General features: G+C 44.4%; 1 protein-coding gene across 13 annotated transcripts in view; it reads right to left on the minus strand.

Moving 5' to 3' along the window:
- Nucleotides 1-3,292: 3,292 nt before the first annotated feature.
- Nucleotides 3,293-24,869, minus strand: part of herc2 (HECT and RLD domain containing E3 ubiquitin protein ligase 2) — a 190,590-nt gene continuing 169,013 nt past the window's right edge. For 11 of the 13 annotated variants that reach the window (XM_029708353.1, XM_029708347.1, XM_029708357.1 and 8 more), the window contains 6 exons: nucleotides 21,707-21,901; nucleotides 20,140-20,252; nucleotides 15,070-15,260; nucleotides 10,733-10,838; nucleotides 9,641-9,853; nucleotides 3,293-4,554 (listed from right to left, as the gene is read on the minus strand). In XM_029708353.1, the coding sequence (XP_029564213.1) occupies nucleotides 4,282-4,554; nucleotides 9,641-9,853; nucleotides 10,733-10,838; nucleotides 15,070-15,260; nucleotides 20,140-20,252; nucleotides 21,707-21,901 (1,091 nt within the window). In that variant the 3' untranslated portion in view covers nucleotides 3,293-4,281. Of the gene's footprint in view, nucleotides 4,555-9,640; nucleotides 9,854-10,732; nucleotides 10,839-15,069; nucleotides 15,261-20,139; nucleotides 20,253-20,437; nucleotides 20,518-20,677; nucleotides 20,868-21,706; nucleotides 21,902-24,869 lie in introns of those variants that run through there. The other 2 variants (XM_029708358.1, XM_029708359.1) reach the window with 2 other exon arrangements.

Below are 24,869 nucleotides of genomic sequence, written 5' to 3' on the forward strand. Positions count from 1 at the left end.
CAAATAAACACATACAAGAACACACACATACATGTAATAGTGCCAGACATGCACACAAACATATACAGTTGGCGTTGCTGTCCTTTCTTTTAAATGTATTATTTTGTTTTATTATTTTCTTGCATTGTTGTTTGCTGTTTTCTTCTGTCTTTTCCTGTTGTCTCTTTAGTTCATTCTCTTGGTTGTTGGTGCATTATGGGGGTTCTTGGGGGGGAATGGAATTAATTGTATTTGTTTTCTTCTTGGGGGGACTGAGGGAGGGGTCTCGAATGGTGGAAGGACAGCTATTGGGGAACTGTGGGGGGGATCTTGGAGGGTTCGGGTTTCACAAGATTGTGATCATGAAAAATGAAACTATGTCATATATTTTATATCACTATCATGCACACGCACCCTCACACATAAGGATGGCTCTGTTGTGGACAGACTGATACATGTTTGATAGTGTCTTGATGCTGTATTGTTTGTCCTTCATGTTCTAATACTTTAATGTTACCCCTTCCTTGTGTTGTTTGTAATAAATAATAAACTCTCCAGACCTTAATCCCATCGAGAACTTGTGGTCAATCCTCAAGAGGCAGGTGGACAAACAAAAACCCACAAATTCTGACAAACTCCAAGCATTGATTATGCAAGAATGGGCTGCCATCAGTCAGGATGTGGCCCAGAAGTTAATTGACAGCATGCCAGGGTGGATTGCAGAGGTCTTGAAAAAGAAGGGTCAACACTGCAAATATTGACTCTTTGCATCAACTTCATGTAATTGTCAATAAAAGCCTTTGACACTTTATGAAATGCTTGTAATTATACTTCAGTATTCCATAGTAACATCTGACAAAAATATCTAAAGACACTGAAGCAGCAAACTTTGTGGAAATTAATATTTGTTTCATTCTCAAAACTTTTGGCCACAACTGTAAGTGCTCAGTCTGTTACAATTGAATTCTTGGATCTTAGATCATACATACAAAAACGTATGTTATTGAATTCCTGTTTAGGATCTGAGTTGTATAGGCTAGTCATTCATTCAGCTGTTGTATTCGGTGCATGTGACTAATGAAATTTGATTTGATTTAATTCAGAAAACTCAACAGCTGGATTTTTACCAAAGAAATAGAGCTGAAGTTACAGTCAAGTCAGTCCTCCAAAACCCTTCCAAATGGGTTAATTTAGACCTTCCAAACATAAGACAATGGATCCCCCTTCCAAAACCCTTCCAAATGGGTTAATTTAGACCTTCCAAACATAAGACAATGGATCCCCCTTCCAAAACCCTTCCAAATGGGTTAATTTAGACCTTCCAAACATAAGACAATGGATCCCCATTACATACAGTAGACTTCACAGTCGTCAACTAACATTACAGACATTGACAGGATGAAGAGTGGGTCTGCATACCAAATGATACCCTATGTAGTGCACTGCTTTTTGACCAGCACCTACTGGCCCTGGCCAAGTGTAGTGCACTACATAGAGAATAAGGTACCATTTGGGACGAAGCCTGGGACTTCTCCAGGATCCGTGTCTGAAATACCACACAAACTCCAGGCTTCAGTTGTTTTCATTTAAATTTATTAACATCATTTATTAACATTTATTATGTGGGAATGAGACCTTTTTAATAAGTACATGGCACTATATACATTCCAGAGGAAGGACAGAGTATACACATGGTGTGAGGGGAGGGGCAGGGAGACAGGAGACAGTCAGGAGGGGGCAGAGAGACAGGAGACACAGTCAGGAGGGGGCAGAGAGACAGGAGACACAGTCAGGAGGGGGCAGAGAGACAGGAGACACAGTCAGGAGGGGGCAGAGAGACAGGAGACACAGTCAGGAGGGGGCAGAGAGACAGGAGACACAGTCAGGAGGGGCAGAGAGACAGGAGACACAGTCAGGAGGGGCAGAGAGACAGGACACAGTCAGGAGGGGGCAAAGAGACAGGACACAGTCAGGAGGGGCAGAGAGACAGGAGACAGTCAGCAGGGGCAGAGAGACAGGAGACAGGAGGGGCAGAGAGACAGGAGACACAGTCAGCAGGGGCAGAGAGACAGGAGACACAGTCAGCAGGGGCAGAGAGACAGGACACAGTCAGGAGGGGCAGAGAGACAGGAGACACAGTCAGGAGGGGGCAGAGAGACAGGAGACAGTCAGGAGGGGCAGAGACAGGAGACACAGTCAGGAGGGGCAGAGAGACAGGAGACACAGTCAGGAGGGGCAGAGAGACAGGAGACACAGTCAGGAGGGGCAGAGAGACAGGAGACACAGTCAGAAGGGGCAGAGAGACAGGAGACAGTCAGGAGGGGCAGAGAGACAGGACACAGTCAGGAGGGGCAGAGAGACAGGAGACACAGTCAGGAGGGGCAGGGAGACAGGAGACACAGTCAGGAGCGGGGCAGGGAGACAGGAGACACAGTCAGGAGCGGGGCAGAGAGACAGGACACAGTCAGGAGGGGCAGAGAGACAGGACACAGTCAGGAGGGGCAGAGAGACAGGAGACAGGAGGGGCAGAGAGACAGGACAAATTTAAAGATGCGTAAAATGGCAGCCCTATGGTATAGTAGTGCACTACATTTGACCAGTGCCCTATGGTATAGTAGTGCACTAAATTTGACCAGTGCCCTATGGTATAGTAGTACACTACATTTGACCAGTGCCCTATGGTATAGTAGTGCACTACATTTGACCAGTGCCCTATGGTATAGTAGTGCACTACATTTGACCAGTGCCCTATGGTATAGTAGTGCACTACATTTGACCAGTGCCCTATGGTATAGTAGTGCACTAAATTTGACCAGTGCCCTATGGTATAGTAGTACACTAAATTTGACCAGTGCCCTATGGTATAGTAGTGCACTACATTTGACCAGTGCCCTATGGTATAGTAGTGCACTACATTTGACCAGTGCCCTATGGTATAGTAGTGCACCACATTTGACCAGTGCCCTATGGTATAGTAGTGCACTACATTTGACCAGTGCCCTATGGTATAGTAGTGCACTACATTTGACCAGTGCCCTATGGTATAGTAGTGCACTACATTTGACCAGTGCCCTATGGTATAGTAGTGCACTACATTTGACCACTGCCCTATGGTATAGTAGTGCACTATTTAGTGAACGGTGTGCCATTTGGAACACACTTTAAAAAGCTTCCCTTTGGCTCTCTCTTCTTTTCTGATTGACACAACGTCAACTGTAGAACAACACTGCCAAAATTGTTTTGTTAAAAAAAAAACGTTCTTATAAAGAAACACTACTATTACCCAAAAACAATACCTAAATAATACTACTCATTTTGTCACATCATTTTTTATTGTACAACAAACTAGGGACAGACAGTGGCTGTGATCACAGATATAGAATCTATAGACAGGACTGCCATTATGCCTGTTCTATAGATGAAACGCCTTGTTCCCTGTAACTTACACCACTTCAGAAACAACAACAACATTTACATGTGCAGCGTCTCAACTCTCACTTCCTGTGTCTCCTAAATGGTAACCTATTCCCCTTATGTAGTGTACCGGCCCCAGGAGCTGCTAGATAAGGAATAAGGTGCCATTTGGGATTCCTCTGTCTGTCTGTCTGTCTGTCTGTCTGTCTGTCTGTCTGTCTGTCTGTCTGTCTCTTCTTCTCTTATTAAAGCACATTGAACATTATATATAGTTTTCACATATGGTTTAGTCTTAGTAAAATGCAGGTATGTAATGATGTATTTCATAGGTGATTAACTAAACACAGACATAACTTTCATTCAGTCTTTACAGCTGAGCTTTTAATATGGGCCCTTCCCGCTCACCCTTAGGCTCCTGGAAGCAGGGGGTCGTAGGAAGGGGTTTTAAGGGCCAGGGGCCTGTCAGGTAGTCCTGCGTGGAGTCAGAGAAGCTGGATCAGGGGTCAGGGGCCTGTCAGGTAGTCCTGCGTGGAGTCAGAGAAGCTGGGTCAGGGGTCAGGGGCCTGTCAGGTAGTCCAGCGTGGAGTCAGAGAAGCTGGGTCAGGGGTTACAGGTCAGGGGCCTGTCAGGTAGTCCAGCGTGGAGTCAGAGAAGCTGGGTCAGGGGTTACAGGTCAGGGGCCTGTCAGGTAGTCCAGCGTGGAGTCAGAGAAGCTGGGTCAGGGGTCAGTGGCCTGTCAGGTAGTCCAGCGTGGAGTCAGAGAAGCTGGGTCAGGGGTCAGTGGCCTGTCAGGTAGTCCAGCGTGGAGTCAGAGAAGCTGGGTCAGGGGTTACAGGTCAGGGGCCTGTCAGGTAGTCCAGCGTGGAGTCAGAGAAGCTGGATCAGGGGTCAGTGGCCTGTCAGGTAGTCCTGCGTGGAGTCGGATGCGAAGGAGTCTGCGTCCTCATTGTCTGAGTCTTCAGAGCTGTTGTCCGCGGCGGGTTCTCCGGTCAGAGCGATTCGAGCGTAGTCGTCCGTATCAATACTCTTACAGAAATGGATGGCGTATTTCAGCTTCTCCTCCAGCACCCGCTTACAGGAATACCTGGGCAGCTTGAGGAGGAAGAAACAGGTGTAGGACTCTGGGAGGAAATGGTCTGGAGGGTTGTACTTATCCAGCACCTAGAACACAAGGAAAGACGTGTTAATACTGATCCTATTACAATAGTAGTACAGTAATCATTATGGTAGAAACCCAAGCACCTAGAACACAAGGAAAGACGTGTTAATACTGATCCTATTACAATAGTAGTACAGTAATCATTATGGTAGAAACCCAAGCACCTAGAACACAAGGAAAGACGTGTTAATACTGATCCTATTACAATAGTAGTACAGTAATTATTATGGTAGAAACCCAAGCACCTAGAACACAAGGAAAGACGTGTTAATACTGATCCTATTACAATAGTAGTACAGTAATCATTATGGTAGAAACCCAAGCACCTAGAACACAAGGAAAGACGTGTTAATACTGATCCTATTACAATAGTAGTACAGTAATCATTATGGTAGAAACCCAAGCACCTAGAACACAAGGAAAGATCAACATAAAACCAGATATTTTTTAAGCTTTTATGTAACATTTCTTTAACCAGGGTGTCCCAGGTTGCCGTGGTACACCTGGTATACACTAACAGTCTATATAAATGTAGCACTAACAGTCTATATAAATGTAACACTAACAGTCTATATAAATGTAGCACTAACAGTCTATATAAATGTAACACTAACAGTCTATATAAATGTAACACTAACAGTCTATATAAATGTAACACTAACAGTCTATATAAATGTAACACTAACAGTCTATATAAATGTAGCACTAACAGTCTATATAAATGTAACACTAACAGTCTATATAAATGTAACACTAACAGTCTATATAAATGTAGCACTAACAGTCTATATAAATGTAACACTATAAATGTAGCACTAACAGTCTATATAAATGTAACACCAACAGTCTATATAAATGTAGCACTAACAGTCTATATAAATGTAGCACTAACAGTCTATATAAATGTAACACTAACAGTCTATATAAATGTAACACTAACAGTCTATATCTAACAGTCTATATAAATGTAACACTAACAGTCTATATAAATGTAACACTAACAGTCTATATAAATTTAACACTAACAGTCTATATCTAACAGTCTATATAAATGTAGCACTAACAGTCTATATAAATGTAGCACTAAGAGTCTATATAAATGTAACACTAACAGTCTATATAAATGTAACACTAACAGTCTATATAAATGTAACACTAACAGTCTATATAAATGTAAAACTAACAGTCTATATAAATGTAACACTAACAGTCTATAGCTAACAGTCTATATAAATGTAACACTAACAGTCTATATAAATGTAACACTAACAGTCTATATAAATGTAACACTAACAGTCTATATAAATGTAACACTAACAGTCTATATAAATGTAACACTAACAGTATATATCTAACAGTCTATATAAATGTAACACTAACAGTCTATATCTAACAGTCTATATAAATGTAGCACTAACAGTCTATATAAATGTAGCACTAACAGTCTATATAAATGTAACACTAACAGTCTATATAAATGTAACACTAACAGTCTATATCTAACAGTCTATATAAATGTAACACTAACAGTCTATATAAATGTAGCACTAACAGTCTATATAAATGTAACAGTCTATATAAATGTAGCACTAACAGTCTATATAAATGTAACACTAACAGTCTATATAAATGTAACACTAACAGTCTATATAAATGTAGCACTAACAGTCTATATAAATGTAACACTAACAGTCTATATAAATGTAACACTAACAGTCTATATAAATGTAGCACTAACAGTCTATATAAATGTAACACTAACAGTCTATATCTAACAGTCTATATAAATGTAACACTAACAGTCTATATCTAACAGTCTATATAAATGTAGCACTAACAGTCTATATAAATGTAGCACTAACAGTCTATATAAATGTAACACTAACAGTCTATATAAATGTAACACTAACAGTCTATATCTAACAGTCTATATAAATGTAACACTAACAGTCTATATAAATGTAGCACTAACAGTCTATATAATGTAACAGTCTATATAAATGTAGCACTAACAGTCTATATAAATGTAACACTAACAGTCTATATAAATGTAACACTAACAGTCTATATAAATGTAGCACTAACAGTCTATATAAATGTAACACTAACAGTCTATATAAATGTAACACTAACAGTCTATATAAATGTAGCACTAACAGTCTATATAAATGTAACACTAACAGTCTATATAAATGTAACACTAACAGTCTATATCTAACAGTCTATATAAATGTAACACTAACAGTCTATATAAATGTAGCACTAACAGTCTATATAAATGTAACAGTCTATATAAATGTAGCACTAACAGTCTATATAAATGTAACACTAACAGTCTATATAAATGTAACACTAACAGTCTATATAAATGTAGCACTAACAGTCTATATAAATGTAGCACTAACAGTCTATATAAATGTAGCACTAACAGTCTATATAAATGTAACACTAACAGTCTATATAAATGTAGCACTAACAGTCTATATAAATGTAACACTAACAGTCTATATAAATGTAACACTAACAGTCTATATAAATGTAGCACTAACAGTCTATATAAATGTAACACTAACAGTCTATATAAATGTAACACTAACAGTATATATAAATGTAGCACTAACAGTCTATATAAATGTAACACTAACAGTCTATATAAATGTAGCACTAACAGTCTATATAAATGTAACACTATAAATGTAGCATTAACAGTCTATATAAATGTAACACTAACAGTCTATATAAATGTAGCACTAACAGTCTATATAAATGTAGCACTAACAGTCTATATAAATGTAGCACTAACAGTCTATATAAATGTAGCACTAACAGTCTATATAAATGTAGCACTAACAGTCTATATAAATGTAACACTAACAGTCTATATAAATGTAACACTAACAGTCTATATCTAACAGTCTATATAAATGTAACACTAACAGTCTATATAAATGTAACACTAACAGTCTATATAAATGTAACACTAACAGTCTATATCTAACAGTCTATATAAATGTAGCACTAACAGTCTATATAAATGTAGCACTAACAGTCTATATAAATGTAACACTAACAGTCTATATAAATGTAACACTAACAGTCTATATAAATGTAACACTAACAGTCTATATAAATGTAAAACTAACAGTCTATATAAATGTAACACTAACAGTCTATATCTAACAGTCTATATAAATGTAACACTAACAGTCTATATAAATGTAGCACTAACAGTCTATATAAATGTAACACTAACAGTCTATATAAATGTAACACTAACAGTCTATATAAATGTAACACTAACAGTCTATATAAATGTAACACTAACAGTCTATATAAATGTAACACTAACAGTCTATATAAATGTAACACTAACAGTCTATATCTAACAGTCTATATAAATGTAACACTAACAGTCTATATCTAACAGTCTATATAAATGTAGCACTAGCAGTCTATATAAATGTAGCACTAACAGTCTATATAAATGTAACACTAACAGTCTATATAAATGTAACAGTCTATATAAATGTAGCACTAACAGTCTATATAAATGTAGCACTAACAGTCTATATAAATGTAGCACTAACAGTCTATATAAACGTAGCACTAACAGTCTATATAAACGTAGCACTAACAGTCTATATAAACGTAGCACTAACAGTCTATATAAACGTAACACTAACAGTCTATATAAATGTAGCACTAACAGTCTATATAAATGTAGCACTAACAGTCTATATAAATGTAGCACTAACAGTCTATATAAATGTAGCACTAACAGTCTATATAAATGTAGCACTAACAGTCTATATAAATGTAGCACTAACAGTCTATATAAATGTAGCACTAACAGTCTATATAAATGTAACACTAACAGTCTATATAAATGTAACACTAACAGTCTATATAAATGTAACACTAACAGTCTATATAAATGTAGCACTAACAGTCTATATAAATGTAGCACTAACAGTCTATATAAATGTAGCACTAACAGTCTATATAAATGTAGCACTAACAGTCTATATAAATGTAGCACTAACAGTCTATATAAATGTAACACTAACAGTCTATATAAATGTAGCACTAACAGTCTATATAAATGTAACACTAACAGTCTATATAAATGTAACACTAACAGTCTATATAAATGTAGCACTAACAGTCTATATAAATGTAGCACTAACAGTCTATATAAATGTAACACTAACAGTCTATATAAATGTAACACTAACAGTCTATATAAATGTAACACTAACAGTCTATATAAATGTAGCACTAACAGTCTATATAAATGTAACACTAACAGTCTATATAAATGTAACACTAACAGTCTATATAAATGTAGCACTAACAGTCTATATAAATGTAACACTAACAGTCTATATAAATGTAACACTAACAGTCTATATAAATGTAGCACTAACAGTCTATATAAATGTAACACTAACAGTCTATATAAATGTAACACTAACAGTCTATACAATTCCATGTTCTAGATATGTATGGTACCAGTCCATGTTCTAGATATGTATGGTACCAGTCCATGTTCTAGATATGTATGGTACCAGTCCATGTTCTAGATATGTAGGGTACCAGTCCATGTTCTAGATATGTATGGTACCTGTATGGTACCAGTCCATGTTCTAGATATGTATGGTACCAGTCCATGTTCTAGATATGTATGGTACCAGTCCATGTTCTAGATATGTAGGGTTCCTGTATGGTACCAGTCCATGTTCTAGATATGTATGGTACCAGTCCATGTTCTAGATATGTATGGTATCTGTATGGTACCAGTCCATGTTCTAGATATGTATGGTACCAGTCCATGTTCTAGATATGTAGGGTTCCTGTATGGTACCAGTCCATGTTCTAGATATGTATGGTACCAGTCCATGTTCTAGATATGTATGGTATCTGTATGGTACCAGTCCATGTTCTAGATATGTATGGTACCAGTCCATGTTTCGTTCCTGAAAGGAGAGATGCACATCCCTAGTAGAGAGGTTCAACTGATTCAAATGTCTGGGACAAGAAAGAGATTGATTAATTGATTGGCTGCCTGGCTGACTGACAAGTTCTCACCTGGACAACGAAGTCTCGTCCTCTGAAGTCAGCGATGGTGCGTGGGAGGCGTGTCCGTCCCCAGACGAAGCGCAGGAACAGAGATCTCTCCGTGTTGGAGAAGGACTCCATGACCTCCCAGAACCAGTGGATGAGAGGAGAAGTTGGCTCAACACCTTTATAGGTGGCTACTGACTTCAACAGGTGGAGGGGGATGTCTGGACTGCCGCACACCTGGACACAGAGGACAGGAGGGAGAGTGATGGACAAGATTACTGAGTCCCAAATGGCTCCCTATTCCTTACAGTTCACTACTTATGACCAGATAGGTTAACAGACCAGGCTAGGACACTCACAGAGAGAGGCAGAGAGAGAGAGGCAGAGAGAGAGAGGCAGAGAGAGAGAGGCAGAGAGAGGGAGGCAGAGAGAGGGAGGCAGAGAGAGGGAGGCAGAGAGAGGGAGACAGAGAGAGGGAGACAGAGAGAGGGAGACAGAGAGAGGGAGACAGAGAGAGGGAGACAGAGGGGGGGGGGGGACAGAGAGAGGGAGACAGAGAGAGGGAGACAGACAGAGAGCGAGCGAGACAGAGACAGACAGAGAGCGAGCGAGAGACAGAGACAGACACAGAGAGAGAGACAGAGACAGAGACAGAGAGAGAGAGAGAGAGAGACAGAGAGAGAGAGAGACAGAGAGAGAGAGAGACAGAGAGAGAGAGAGACAGAGAGAGAGAGAGACAGAGAGAGAGAGAGAGACAGAGAGAGAGAGAGAGACAGAGAGAGAGAGACAGACAGACAGACAGACAGACAGACAGACAGACAGAGAGCGAGACAGAGAGCGAGACAGACAGACAGAGAGCGAGACACAGAGAGAGGGAGACAGAGAGAGAGAGACAGAGAGAGAGAGACAGACAGAGAGACAGACAGAGAACCAACATGATAACAGAGTTCCATAATAGCCTTCATGAAGCCACATTGGATTCTAGATGCTATTAATGCCTGTGGAAGACAAGCGAATCAGATCAGAACGTGGCGCAATACAACTGTGGGAGCATTCAACAGTGTGTGTGTGTGTATCCATCCCTCTTCACTGTAAACTAGTTCTGTATGTACTTACCATCGTCTCTAGCTCATATCCAGTGAAGAGGGAGAGCAGAGGGACAGGTACGACCCGAGCCATCCCTTCCCTCACAGCTGATACCTGCTCATCAAACTCATGGAGCCTGGGGGGGAGACACAGACAGGGACACGTGGTAAAACTACAGTTAACATATCGCAATATTATACTGAACAAAAATATAAAACGCAAAATGTTGGTCCCAAGTTTCATGAGCTGTAATAAAATATCCCTGAAATTTTTCCATACTCAACAAAAAGCTTATTTCTCTCAAAATGTTGTGCACACATTTTTTTTATCCATCTACCTGACAGGTGTGGCATATCAAGAAGCTGATTAAACAGAATGATCATTACACAGGTGCACCTTGTGCTGGGGGGGCAATAAAAGGCCACTCTAAAATGTGCAGTTTTGTCAAATAACACAAGGCCACAGATGTCTCAAGTTGAGGGAGCGGGCAATTGGCATGTAGGAATGTCCACCAGAGCTGTTGTCAGAGAATTGAATGTTCATTTCTCTACCATAAGCCACCTCTCCAACGTTGTTTTAGAGAATTTAGCAGTACGTCCAACCCGCCTCACAACCGCAGACCACGTGTAACCACGCCAACCCAGGACCTCCACATCCAGCTCCTTCACCTGCGGGATCGTCTGAAACCAGCCAACCGGGACAGCTGATGAAACTCTGGGTTTTGCACAACCGAAGAATTTCTGCACAAACTATCAGAACCCGTCTCAGGGAAGCTCATCTGCGTGCTCATCGTCCTCACTAGAGTCTTGACCTGACTGTAGACTGCAAACCCACAAGTCTTAACTGACTTCAGTGGACAAATGTTCACCTTCGAAGGCCAATGGCGCGCTGGAGAACTGTGCTCTTCACGGATGAATCCCGGTTTCCAACTGTACCGGGCAGATGGCAGACAGAATGGCGTTATGTGGGCAAGCAGTTTGGTGGAGGTGGGGTTATGGTATAGGCCCCATGGTGGAGGTGGGGTTATGGTATGGGCCCCATGGTGGAGGTGGTGGTTATGGTATGGGCCCCATGGTGGAGGTGGGGTTATGGTATGGGCCCCATGGTGGAGGTGGGGTTATGGTATGGGCCCCATGGTGGAGGTGGGGTTATGGTATGGGCCCCATGGTGGAGGTGGGGTTATGGTATGGGCCCCATGGTGGAGGTGGGGTTATAGTATGGGCCCCATGGTGGAGGTGGGGTTATGGTATGGGCCCCATGGTGGAGGTGGGGTTATGGTATGGGCCCCATGGTGGAGGTGGTGGTTATGGTGTGGGCCCCATGGTGGAGGTGGGGTTATGGTATGGGCCCCATGGTGGAGGTGGGGTTATGGTATGGGCCCCATGGTGGAGGTGGGGTTATGGTATGGGCCCCATGGTGGAGGTGGGGTTATGGTATGGGCCCCATGGTCGAGGTGGGGTTATGGTATGGGCCCCATGGTGGTGGTGGGGTTATGGTATGGGCCCCATGGTGGAGGTGGGGTTATGGTATGGGCCCCATGGTGGATGTGGGGTTATGGTATGGGCCCCATGGTCGAGGTGGGGTTATGGTATGGGCCCCATGGTGGTGGTGGGGTTATGGTATGGGCCCCATGGTGGAGGTGGGGTTATGGTATGGGCCCCATGGTGGAGGTGGGGTTATGGTATGGGCCCCATGGTGGAGGTGGGGTTATGGTATGGGCCCCATGGTGGAGGTGGGGTTATGTATGGGCCCCATGGTGGAGGTGGGGTTATGGTATGGGCCCCATGGTGGAGGTGGGGTTATGGTATGGGCCCCATGGTGGAGGTGGGGTTATGGTATGGGCCCCATGGTGGAGGTGGGGTTATGGTATGGGCCCCATGGTGGAGGTGGGGTTATGGTATGGGCCCCATGGTGGAGGTGGGGTTATGGTATGGGCCCCATGGTGGAGGTGGTGGTTATGGTATGGGCCCCATGGTGGAGGTGGGGTTATGGTATGGGCCCCATGGTGGAGGTGGGGTTATGGTATGGGCCCCATGGTGGAGGTGGGGTTATGGTATGGGCCCCATGGTCGAGGTGGGGTTATGGTATGGGCCCCATGGTGGTGGTGGGGTTATGGTATGGGCCCCATGGTGGAGGTGGGGTTATGGTATGGGCCCCATGGTGGAGGTGGGGTTATGGTATGGGCCCCATGGTGGAGGTGGGGTTATGGTATGGGCCCCATGGTGGTGGTGGGGTTATGGTATGGGCCCCATGGTGGAGGTGGGGTTATGGTATGGGCCCCATGGTGGAGGTGGGGTTATGGTATGGGACAGGCATAAGCTATAGACCACGAACACAATTGCATTTTATCGATGGCAATTTGAATGCGCAGAGATACCGTGATGAGATCCTGAGGCCCATTGTTGCAACTTCCAGCGCACGTTTACTGTGAACACGGAGGCTGTACCTGCTTTAAGTTCCAGTTTTAACAGTGGCCAAGTAGGCTACTGTGGCTATTTTATCATAATGTAGGCCTACCAGAGTGGCCTACCATCAAAAACAATGGAGAAAATGCATCCCATTCAGCCTACTGTATCAGCCAATGTGCGGTGTTCAATGTAGGCCTACATTCCATGAGACTTTGGAAAGGGCTTTCCAACATTCCATGAGACTTTGGAAAGGGCTTGACATTAACCTGTTGATCTACTTATCCTTCAGACAAGGAGGGGACTGCTGCTGTGATGGTTGATGCAAGAAACAACTTTTAAAAATGTGGACACGCGGCTACATGCAGCTCTCGCTTCGATCTCAAAACAATCACATGGACTCACGACCGCTCATGCTGTAAACACAGTCCAGTTCAAAGTAAATGGCACAGATCCATATATGGCAATGGTCTATTTGCATATAGGCCTAGTGCAGCTCTGATTGGTTATACTGCACCGGTCTGTGTAGAGATCGGTTAGAGGGAACAGCTTAGAGGGAACATTGGTGATCGGTAGAGCAGCTTAGAGGGAACATTGGTGATCGGTAGAGCAGCTTAGAGGGAACATTGGTGATCGGTAGAGCAGCTTAGAGGGAACATTGGTGATCAGTAGAGCAGCTTAGAGGGAACATTGGTGATCAGTAGCTTGAGCAGCTTAGAGGGAACATTGGTGATCGGTAGCTTGAGCAGCTTAGAGGGAACATTGGTGATCGGTAGCACCCAGCTTAGAGGGAACATTGGTGATCGGTAGCGCGAGCAGCTTAGAGGGAACACTGGTGATCAGTAGCACCCAGCTTAGAGGGAACATTGGTGATCAGTAGAGCAGCTTAGAGGGAACATTGGTGATCAGTAGAGCAGCTTAGAGGGAACATTGGTGATCAGTAGAGCAGCTTAGAGGGAACATTGGTGATCGGTAGCACCCAGCTTAGAGGGAACATTGGTGATCAGTAGAGCAGCTTAGAGGGAACATTGGTGATCGGTAGAGCAGCTTAGAGGGAACATTGGTGATCAGTAGAGCAGCTTAGAGGGAACATTGGTGATCAGTAGAGCAGCTTAGAGGGAACATTGGTGATCAGTAGAGCAGCTTAGAGGGAACATTGGTGATCGGTAGAGCAGCTTAGAGGGAACATTGGTGATCAGTAGAGCAGCTTAGAGGGAACATTGGTGATCGGTAGAGCAGCTTAGAGGGAACATTGGTGATCAGTAGAGCAGCTTAGAGGGAACATTGGTGGTCGGTAGAGCAGCTTAGAGGGAACATTGGTGATCAGTAGAGCAGCTTAGAGGGAACATTGGTGATCGGTAGAGCAGCTTAGAGGGAACATTGGTGATCAGCAGAGCAGCTTAGAGGGAACATTGGTGATCAGTAGAGCAGCTTAGAGGGAACATTGGTGATCGGTAGCACCCAGCTTAGAGGGAACATTGGTGATCGGTAGAGCAGCTTAGAGGGAACATTGGTGATCGGTAGAGCAGCTTAGAGGGAACATTGGGGATCGGTAGAGCAGCTTAGAGGGAACATTGGTGGTCAGTAGAGCAGCTTAGAGGGAACATTGGTGATCGGTAGCACCCAGCTTAGAGGGAACATTGGTGATCAGTAGAGCAGCTTAGAGGGAACATTAGTGATCGGTAGCACCCAGCTTAGAGGGAACATTGGTGATCGGTAGAGCAGCTTAGAGGGAACATTGGTGATCGGTAGCACCCAGCTTAGAGGGAACATTGGTGATCGGTAGAGCAGCTTAGAGGGAACATTGGTGATCGGTAGAGCAGCTTAGAGGGAACACTGGTGATCAGTAGAGCAGCTTAGAGGGAACAATGGTGATCAGTAGAGCAGCTTAGAGGGAACATTGGTGATCGGTAGCGCGAGCACAGCTTAGAGGGAACATTGGTGATCGGTAGTTGTTCTCACCTGTAGTTGATGGCGAGGCGGACGTACTCGGCCCTGTTCTCCAGGGTGATGTGGGAGTATTTAGAGCTGAGCTGAATGTCCTGTCCGCTAGCGTTAGGGACTGTGAAGGGGAGAGTCATGCCCTCAAACTCCTCAGCCGTGGCCTCGTTGTCTCTGATGTACATCAGGCCAGGGATAAAGTCTTTATCCACCTGAAGAGGAAAGAACAACACTTCATTCGAATGCAAAACTTCTGGCGTACTTGCCAAGTCTATACCCGAAGCAATTCAAACTTCTAATTTTAAAAATGAATCTCTCCAGAAATAAGTCTCTCGCTGTTGCCGCCTGTTATCGACCCCCCTCCGCTCCCAGCTGTGCCCTGGACACCATATGTGAATTGATTGCCCCCCATCTATCTTCAGAGTTCGTTCTGTTAGGTGACCTAAACTGGGACATGCATAACACCCCGGCAGTCCTACAGTCCAAGCTTGATGCCCTCAACCTCACACAAATTATCAATGAACCCACCAGGTACAACCCTAAATCCGTAAACACTGGCACCCTCATAGATATTATCCTAACCAACTCGCCCTCCAAATACACCTCTGCTGTTTTCAATCAGGATCTCAGCAATCACTGCCTCATTGCCTGCATCCGTAATGGGTCCGCGGTCAAACGACCACCCCTCATCACTGTCAAACGCTCCCTAAAACACTTCAGCGAGCAGGCCTTTTCAATCGACCTGGCCGGGGTATCCTGGAAGGGAATTGACCTCATCCCGTCAGTCGAGGATGCCTGGTCATTCTTTAAAAGTAATTTCCTCACCATCTTAAATAAGCATGCCCCTTTCAAAAATGTAGAACTAGGAATAGATATAGTCCTTGGTTCACTCCAGACCTGTCTGCCCTCGAGCAACACAAAAAACATCATGTGGCGTTCTGCAGTAGCATCAAATAGTCGCCGCGATATGCAACTTTTCAGGGAAGTCAGGAACCAATACACACAGTCAGTTAGGAAAGCTAAGGCTAGCTTTTTCAAACAGAAATTTGCATTCTGTAGCTCTAACTCCAAAAAGTTTTGGGACACTGTAAAGTCCATGGAGAATAAGAGCACCTCCTCCCCAGCTTCTCCTTCACCCAATCCAGATCGCAGATGTTCTGAAAGAGCGGCAAAACCTGGACCCATACAAATCAGCTGGGCTAGACAATCTGGACCCCCTCTTTCTAAAACTATCCGCCGCCATTGTTGCAACCCCTATTACCAGCCGTTTCAACCTCTCTTTCGTATTGTCCGAGATCCCTAAAGATTGGAAAGCTGCCGCGGTCATCCCCCTCTTCAAAGGGGGAGACACTAGACCCAAACTGTTACAGACCTATATCCATCCTGCCCTGCCTTTCTAAAGTCTTCGAAAGCCAAGTTAATAAACAGATCACTGTCCATGAGTGAAGGAGGCTTTGGAGGTGTTAGTTTTGTTTCGGTATGTTACATTGAAAGTGGATAATATTGTGTTGATTCGAGCACCATTCCCACAGTAGAGCAAAACGTTGATAGTTTTAACTAACTGGGAAAACTCTGAACATTGGTGATAGGTAGCACCCAGATTAGAGGGAACATTGGTGATCAGTAGCACCCAGCTTAGAGGGAACACTGGTGATCAGTAGCGAGAACTGAACCCTGTGGTACCCCCATAGAGACTTATGGAATCAGAGGGCATGTTGTCCGGACCTCTGGCAGTCTCTATGGGGGTGCCACAGGGTTCAATTCTCGGGCCGACTCTTTTCTCTGTATATATCAATGATGTCGCTCTTGCTGCAGGTGATTCCCTGATCCACCTCTAAGCAGACGACACCATTCTGTATACTTCTGGCCCTTCTTTGGACACTGTGTTAACTAACCTCCAGACGAGCTTCAATGCCATACAACTCTCCTTCCGTGGCCTCCAACTGCTCTTAAACGCTAGTAAAACTAAATGCACGCTTTTCAACAGTTTGCTGCCCGTACCCGTCCGCCCGACTAGCATCACTACTCTGGACGGTTCTAACTTAGAATATGTGGACAACTACAAATACCTGGGTGTCTGGCTAGACTGTAAACTCTCCTTCCAGACTCATACTAAACATCTCCAATCCAAAATCAAATCTAGAATCGGCTTTCTATGTCGCAACAAAGCCTCCTTCACTCACGCCGCCAAACTTAACCTCGTAAAACTGACTGTCCTACCAATCCTTGACTTCGGCGATGTCATTTCCAAAATAGCCTCCAACACTCAGCAAACTGGATGCAGTCTATCACAGTGCCATCAGTTTTGTTACCAAAGCCCCTTATACTACCCACCACTGCGACCTGTATGCTCTATGCTCACTGCTGCCAGTGACTGGAACGAATTGCAAAAATCACTGAAGCTGGAGACTTATATTTCCCTCGCCAACTTTAAACATCAGCTATCTGAGCAGCTAACCGATCGCTGCAGCTGTACATAGTCCATCTGTAAATAGCCCACCCAATCTACCTACCTCATCCCCATACTGTTTTTATTTACTTTTCTGCTCTTTTGCACACCAGTATCTCTACTTGCACATCATCATCTGCTCATCTATCACTCCAGTGTTAATCTGCTATATTGTAATTACTTCGCCACTATGGCCTATTTATTGCCTTTACCTCTCTTATCTCACCTCATTTGCTCACATTGTATATAATTTTTCTACTGTATTATTGACTGTATGTTTGTTTTACTCCATGTGTAACTCTGTGTTGTGTTGGTATCACACTGCTTTGCTTTATCTTGGCCAGGTCGCAGTTGTAAATGAGAACTTGTTCTCAACTAGCCAACCTGGTTAAATAAAGGACTTGTTCTCAACTAGCCTACCTGGTTAAATAAAGGACTTGTTCTCAACTGGCCTACCTGGTTAAATAAAGGACTTGTTCTCAACTGGCCTACCTGGTTAAATAAAGGACTTGTTCTCAACTGGCCTACCTGGTTAAATAAAGGACTTGTTCTCAACTGGCCTACCTGGTTAAATAAAGGACTCGTTCTCAACTGGCCTACCTGGTTAAATAAAGGACTTGTTCTCAACTGGTCTACCTGGTTAAATAAAGGTGAAATAAAATAAATAAAAAATAAAAGTGCAAAAATGACACTAGAAAAAACCGGCGGCCTTGACTTTAGTTCAATGTGTTTTTCATCTAAATGTGTGTTCTTCACTGGACTGTCCATCTCTACAGTCTAGGAGACCTTGAACGGGGATCTCATGGGAGTTGGCTCTTAAGGAAAGGAATACATTTTTGACATTGTTTTAAAGTGAAAGTCATAACTCACATTTTGCATGTGAGTCCTCTCTGATTCCTATCAGTGTGTATACACAGTATGACTGAGTGTGTGCGTGCGTGTGTGCGTGCGTGCGTGCGTGTGTGTGTGTGTGTGTGATGCTCTCTGGCTGTATTCTGGTGGTGGGTAAAATTCCTGTGTAACCTTTAGTAAAGCTTTGGGGCTAAACCGGCGTGACAACAGAAGCTTTGTGAAGAAAACAGCCTCTTCCTGCAGCGCGATCAGGCAGTACACGTTCTAGAGGCTCATGATTACAGCGTGGATGCAGGAGAGACGCACACGGGCCGCAGGACACACTAGTCTCTCACACACAGGCCCTCCCTCCCCCCCCAACACACACACAGGCCCTCCCTCCCCCCCCAACACACACACAGGCACACAACAAGCACCAAGGCTAAAGATGGGATGCATACACAGCTACAACAATATAATAAGATTGAATGACTTCTGGGAAATCTTGACTTTAGACTTTTTCTCCACTGTCATTAGAGGGTAACCCAGCCTGTTAACTACAGTAGAAGGTAGAGTCAACACCGTAACCCAGCCTGTTAACTACAGTAGAAGGTAGAGTCAACACCGTAACCCAGCCTGTTAACTACAGTAGAAGGTAGAGTCAACACCGTAACCCAGCCTGTTAACTACAGTAGAAGGTAGAGTCAACACCGTAACCCAGCCTGTTAACTACAGTAGAAGGTAGAGTCAACACCGTAACCCAGCCTGTTAACTACAGTAGAAGGTAGAGTCAACACCGTAACCCAGCCTGTTAACTACAGTAGAAGGTAGAGTCAACACCGTAACCCAGCCTGTTAACTACAGTAGAAGGTAGAGTCAACACCGTAACCCAGCCTGTTAACTACAGTAAAAGGTAGAGTCAACACCGTAACCCAGTCTGTTAACTACAGTAGAAGGTATATGTAGAGTAATGTATAGGTATGTATGTATGCAGTGTATAATATTTTACATCTGTAAGGTTTAGTTTCAGGAAAAGTTCTGTAATTGATCAAGTGAAGTTTTAACTCAGGCCTCATTATGATTCCATTACGCTCCATATCAGCACCCCTCCCTCCCTCCCTCCCTCCCTCCCAACACACACAGCACCCCTCCCCCCTTCCTCCCTCCCTCCCAACACACACAGCACCCCTCCCCCCCCCAACACACACACAGCACCCCTCCCCCCCTCCCTCCCTCCCTCCCAACACACACAGCACCCCTCCCCCCTCCCTCCCTCCCTCCCAACACACACAGCACCCCTCCCTCCCTCCCCCAACACACACACAGCACCCCTCCCCCCTTCCTCCCTCCCTCCCAACACACACAGCACCCCTCCCTCCCTCCCCCAACACACACACAGCACCCCTCCCCCCTTCCTCCCTCCCTCCCTCCCTCCCAACACACACAGCACCCCTCCCCCCTCCCTCCTCCCTCCCTCCCAACACACACAGCACCCCTCCCTCCCTCCCCCCTCCCTCCCAACACACACAACACCCCTCCCCCCCTCCCAACACACACACAGCACCCCTCCTCCCCCCCCCTCCCAACACACACAGCACCCCTCCCCCCTCCCTCCCTCCCTCCCCCCTCCCAAACACACACACAGCACCCCTCCCTCCTCCCTCCACACACACAGCACCCCTCCCTCCCTCCCCCAACACACACACAGCACCCCCCCCCCCCCAACACAGACACCTCTAACTAAGTCCTGAACTTACTGATACACCATATTTATTCAACACACACACACACACACACGGCAGGTACAGTACCTCACTGAGGTCAGCGATGGTGAGGTTCATCCCAGCCAGCTGTTTCCAGACAGGTTCAGCCAGGTTGAGACTGAGAGGAGATCCAGTACGGATGGCTATGCCCAGGAGCACTCCTACAGGACAGAGATACATCTCTATTAGACTGGGTTAGGGTTGAGACAGAGGAGATCCAGTACGGATGGCTATGCCCAGGAGCACTCCTACAGGACAGAGATACATCTCTATTAGACTGGGTTAGGGTTGAGACTGAGAGGAGATCCAGTACGGATGGCTATGCCCAGGAGCACTCCTACAGGACAGAGATACATCTCTATTAGACTGGGTTAGGGTTGAGACTGAGAGGAGATCCAGTACGGATGGCTATGCCCAGGAGCACTCCTACAGGACAGAGATACATCTCTATTAGACTGGGTTAGGGTTGAGACAGAGGAGATCCAGTACGGATGGCTATGCCCAGGAACACTCCTACAGGACAGAGATACATCTCTATTAGACTGGGTTAGGGTTGAGACTGAGAGGAGATCCAGTACAGATGGCTATGCCCAGGAGCACTCCTACAGGACAGAGATACATCTCTATTAGACTGGGTTAGGGTTGAGACAGAGGAGATCCAGTACGGATGGCTATGCCCAGGAACACTCCTACAGGACAGAGATACATCTCTATTAGACTGGGTTAGGGTTGAGACAGAGGAGATCCAGTACGGATGGCTATGCCCAGGAGCACTCCTACAGGACAGAGATACATCTCTATTAGACTGGGTTAGGGTTGAGACTGAGAGGAGATCCATAAATATAAAGGCTACTTTAGGGATATATAGTAAACAGAGAGCTACTTTAGGGATATATAGTAAACAGAGAGCTACTTTAGGGATATATAGTAAACAGAGAGCTACTTTAGGGATATATAGTAAACAGAGAGCTACTTTAGGGATATATATAGTAAACAGAGAGCTACTTTAGGGATATATAGTAAACAGAGAGCTACTTTAGGGATATATAGCAAACAGAGAGCTACTTTAGGGATATATAGTAAACAGAGAGCTACTTTAGGGATATATAGTAAACAGAGAGCTACTTTAGGGATATATAGTAAACAGAGAGCTACTTTAGGGATATATAGTAAATATAAAGGCTACTTTAGGGACCCAGTTAAAACCTCGAGAAGGGTCTCTCTACCGGAACAGGGTTGGAATTAGAACCCTCCAGGAGGGTATCTCTCCAGGAACAGGGTTGGAGAGCCCTGGTTTAGGGCTATACTTTCCCCAGGAATCTGAACATAGTTAGGTACAGGGCTGACTTGGCTGATGGGTTAGGGGTCAGGGGTAGGTATCAGGGTTAGGGATCAGGGTTAGGGGTCAGGGGTAGGGGTCAGGGATAGGGGTCAGGGATAGGGATCAGGGGTAGGGGTCAGGGGTTAGGGGTCTGGGTTAGGATTCAGGGTTAGGGGTCAGGGTTAGGGTCAGGATTCAGGGTTAGGGGTCAGGGTTAGGATTCAGGGTTAGGGGTCAGGGTTAGGATTCAGGGTTAGGGGTCAGGGTTAGGTAACGGAGGTAGAGGGTACCTACCTAAGAATCTAAACATGTTCATATGCAGGGCTGACTTGGCTGCAGGGTTGAGCAGGAAACAGTCTCTGTTGGCCCCTGATTCGTCTCGTCCGTTCGGGGTCACGATGAGGAGAGGGGTCAGGCCGTTCTGCAGCTCCTCACACATCTCTGCTATGGACTCGCTGTAGCCCCCGCCACAGTCATCCACAGACTCACCTAGCAGACACACACACACACACACACACACACACACCTCTATTACAGACTCGCTGTAGCCCCCGCCACAGTCATCCACAGACTCACCTAGCAGACACACACACACACACACACACACCTCTCTATTACAGACTCACTGCAGCCTCCCACCAGTCATCCACAGAGTTGGGCGATTTTACGACTGTGTCGTCTATCGACAACGATTGACAGCCATCGTTAATGGTGACGAGACATGATGGTTTTTAGCCTATTTGAACGGCGCACCGCAGTAAAGGATGGAGTCTCACAGAGCACAGCAGGGCAGCACACAAGTGACATTCTGAGTCATTTTCCTATATGCTATTGCCTATTTCCCCCCCCAAAAAATATTTGATACAGAATGCAAAAAGAGGAATGTAGGACAGACAGAGCGGAAAATTCCACTAAAGCTGAAAACAAAACGTCCACAGTCACAAAATATTGTCTCCTACTCTTGGCCAGAATGCTTCAGACGATAGTCTGAACCTTTATGAAATACACTCCTTAATAAAACCCTCTGGGGCGGTTTCTACTAAGATAACATGGAATTGTTTTAACATGGTCACAATCAAGTATCATTCAGCTATTTGATTTAGAATTATAGGACCCCCTTAAGGTTTAAAACAAAATATTTATATAAAAACAATATTTGATGAAACATTGCATTTGGCCTTACTGCTATTAGCCCATAGAAACACATTGAATAACAGATTACTGCTATTAGCCAATGCAAACACATTGAATAACAGATTACTGCTATTAGCCATAGAAAAACATTGAATAACAGATTACTGCTATTAGCCCATAGAAACACATTGAATAACAGATTACTGCTACTAGCCCATAGAAACACATTGAATAACAGATAGTCCTTACTGCTATTAGCCCATAGAAACACATTGAATAACAGATTACTGCTATTAGCCCATAGAAACACATTGAATAACTGATTACTGCTATTAGCCCATAGAAACACATTGAATAACAGATTACTGCTATTAGCCAATAGAAACGCATCGAAAAACAGAACAAAAATCTAAACACAAATCTAAAAGGAAGTTTGTTCTTCAGTGTCTGTCCTATATCTGATAACACAGTGAATTCGGAAAGTATTCAGACCATTTGACTTTTTCCACATCAATCTACACACAATACCCTATAACGACAAAGCAAAAACAGATTTTTTGAGGTAATAATACCTCAACCATAAAGGCCTGAATGATGGAGGCCACTGTGTTCTTGGGCACCTTCAACACTGCAGACTTGTTTTTAGGTACCCTTCCCAAATTCCTAACCACATTCCTAACGCCTAACCACATTCCTAACGCCTAACCACATTCCCAACGCCTAACCACATTCCCAACGCCTAACCACATTCCCAACGCCTAACCACATTCCTAACGCCTAACCACATTCCTAACGCCTAACCACATTCCTAACGCCTAACCACATTCCTAACCGCATTCCCAACGCCTAACCACATTCCTAACGCCTAACCACAATCCCAACGCCTAACCACATTCCCAACGCCTAACCACATTCCTAACCACATTCCTAACCACATTCCTAACGCCTAACCACAATCCCAACGCCTAACCACAATCCTAACCACATTCCTAACCACAAACCACAATCCCAACGCCTAACCACATTCCTACCGCCTAACCACATTCCTAACGCCTAACCACATTCCTAACACCTAACCACATTCCTAACACCTATCCACATTCCTAACGCCTAACCATATTCCTAACACCTAACCACATTCCTAACCACATTCCTAACGCCTAACCACATTCCTAACGCCTAACCACATTCCCAACGCCTAACCACATTCCCAACGCCTAACCACATTCCCAACGCCTAACCACATTCCTAACGCCTAACCACATTCCTAACGCTTAACCACATTCCTAACGCCTAACCACATTCCCAACGCCTAACCACATTCCTAACCACATTCCTAACGCCTAACCACATTCCTAACGCCTAACCACATTCCTAACGCCTAACCACATTCCCAACGCCTAACCACATTCCCAACGCCTAACCACATTCCCAACGCCTAACCACATTCCTAACGCCTAACCACATTCCTAACGCCTAACCACATTCCTAACACCTAACCACATTCCTAACCACATTCCTAACGCCTAACCACATTCCTAACGCCTAACCACATTCCTAACGCCTAACCACATTCCTAACACCTAACCACATTCCTAACCACATTCCTAACACCTATCCACATTCCTAACGCCAACCACATTCCTAACCACATTCCTAACACCTATCCACATTCCTAAAACCTAACCACATTCCTACCACCTAACCACATGCCTACCGCCTAACCACATTCCTAACACCTAACCACATTCCTAACACCTAACCACATTCCTAACGCCTAACCAGATTCCTAACCACATACCTAACGCCTATCCACATTCCTAACACCTAACCACATTCCTAACCACATTCCTACCGCCTAACCACATTCCTACCGCCTAACCACATTCCTAACCACATTCCTAAAGCCTAAACACATTCCTAACGCCTAACCACATTCCTACCGCCTAACCACATTCCCAACGCCTAACCAGATTCCTAACGCCAAACCAGATTCCTAACGCCTAACCACATTCCTACCGCCTAACCACATTCCTACCGCCTAACCACATTCCCAACGCCTAACCACATTCCCAACACCTAACCACATTCCCAACACCTAACCACATTCCCAACGCCTAACCACATTCCTACCGCCTAACCACATTCCTAACACCTTACCACATTCCCAACACCTAACCACATTCCCAACGCCTAACCACATTCCCAACGCCTAACCACATTCCCAACGCCTAACCACATTCCTAATGCCTAACCACATTCCCAACTTACATCAGCTGATATCTCAAAGTGCTGTACAGAAACCCAGCCTAAAACCCCAAAC

Source organism: Salmo trutta, chromosome 22 (assembly GCF_901001165.1).
Source record: "Salmo trutta chromosome 22, fSalTru1.1, whole genome shotgun sequence".
In the NCBI taxonomy this organism is placed as follows: domain Eukaryota; kingdom Metazoa; phylum Chordata; class Actinopteri; order Salmoniformes; family Salmonidae; genus Salmo; species Salmo trutta.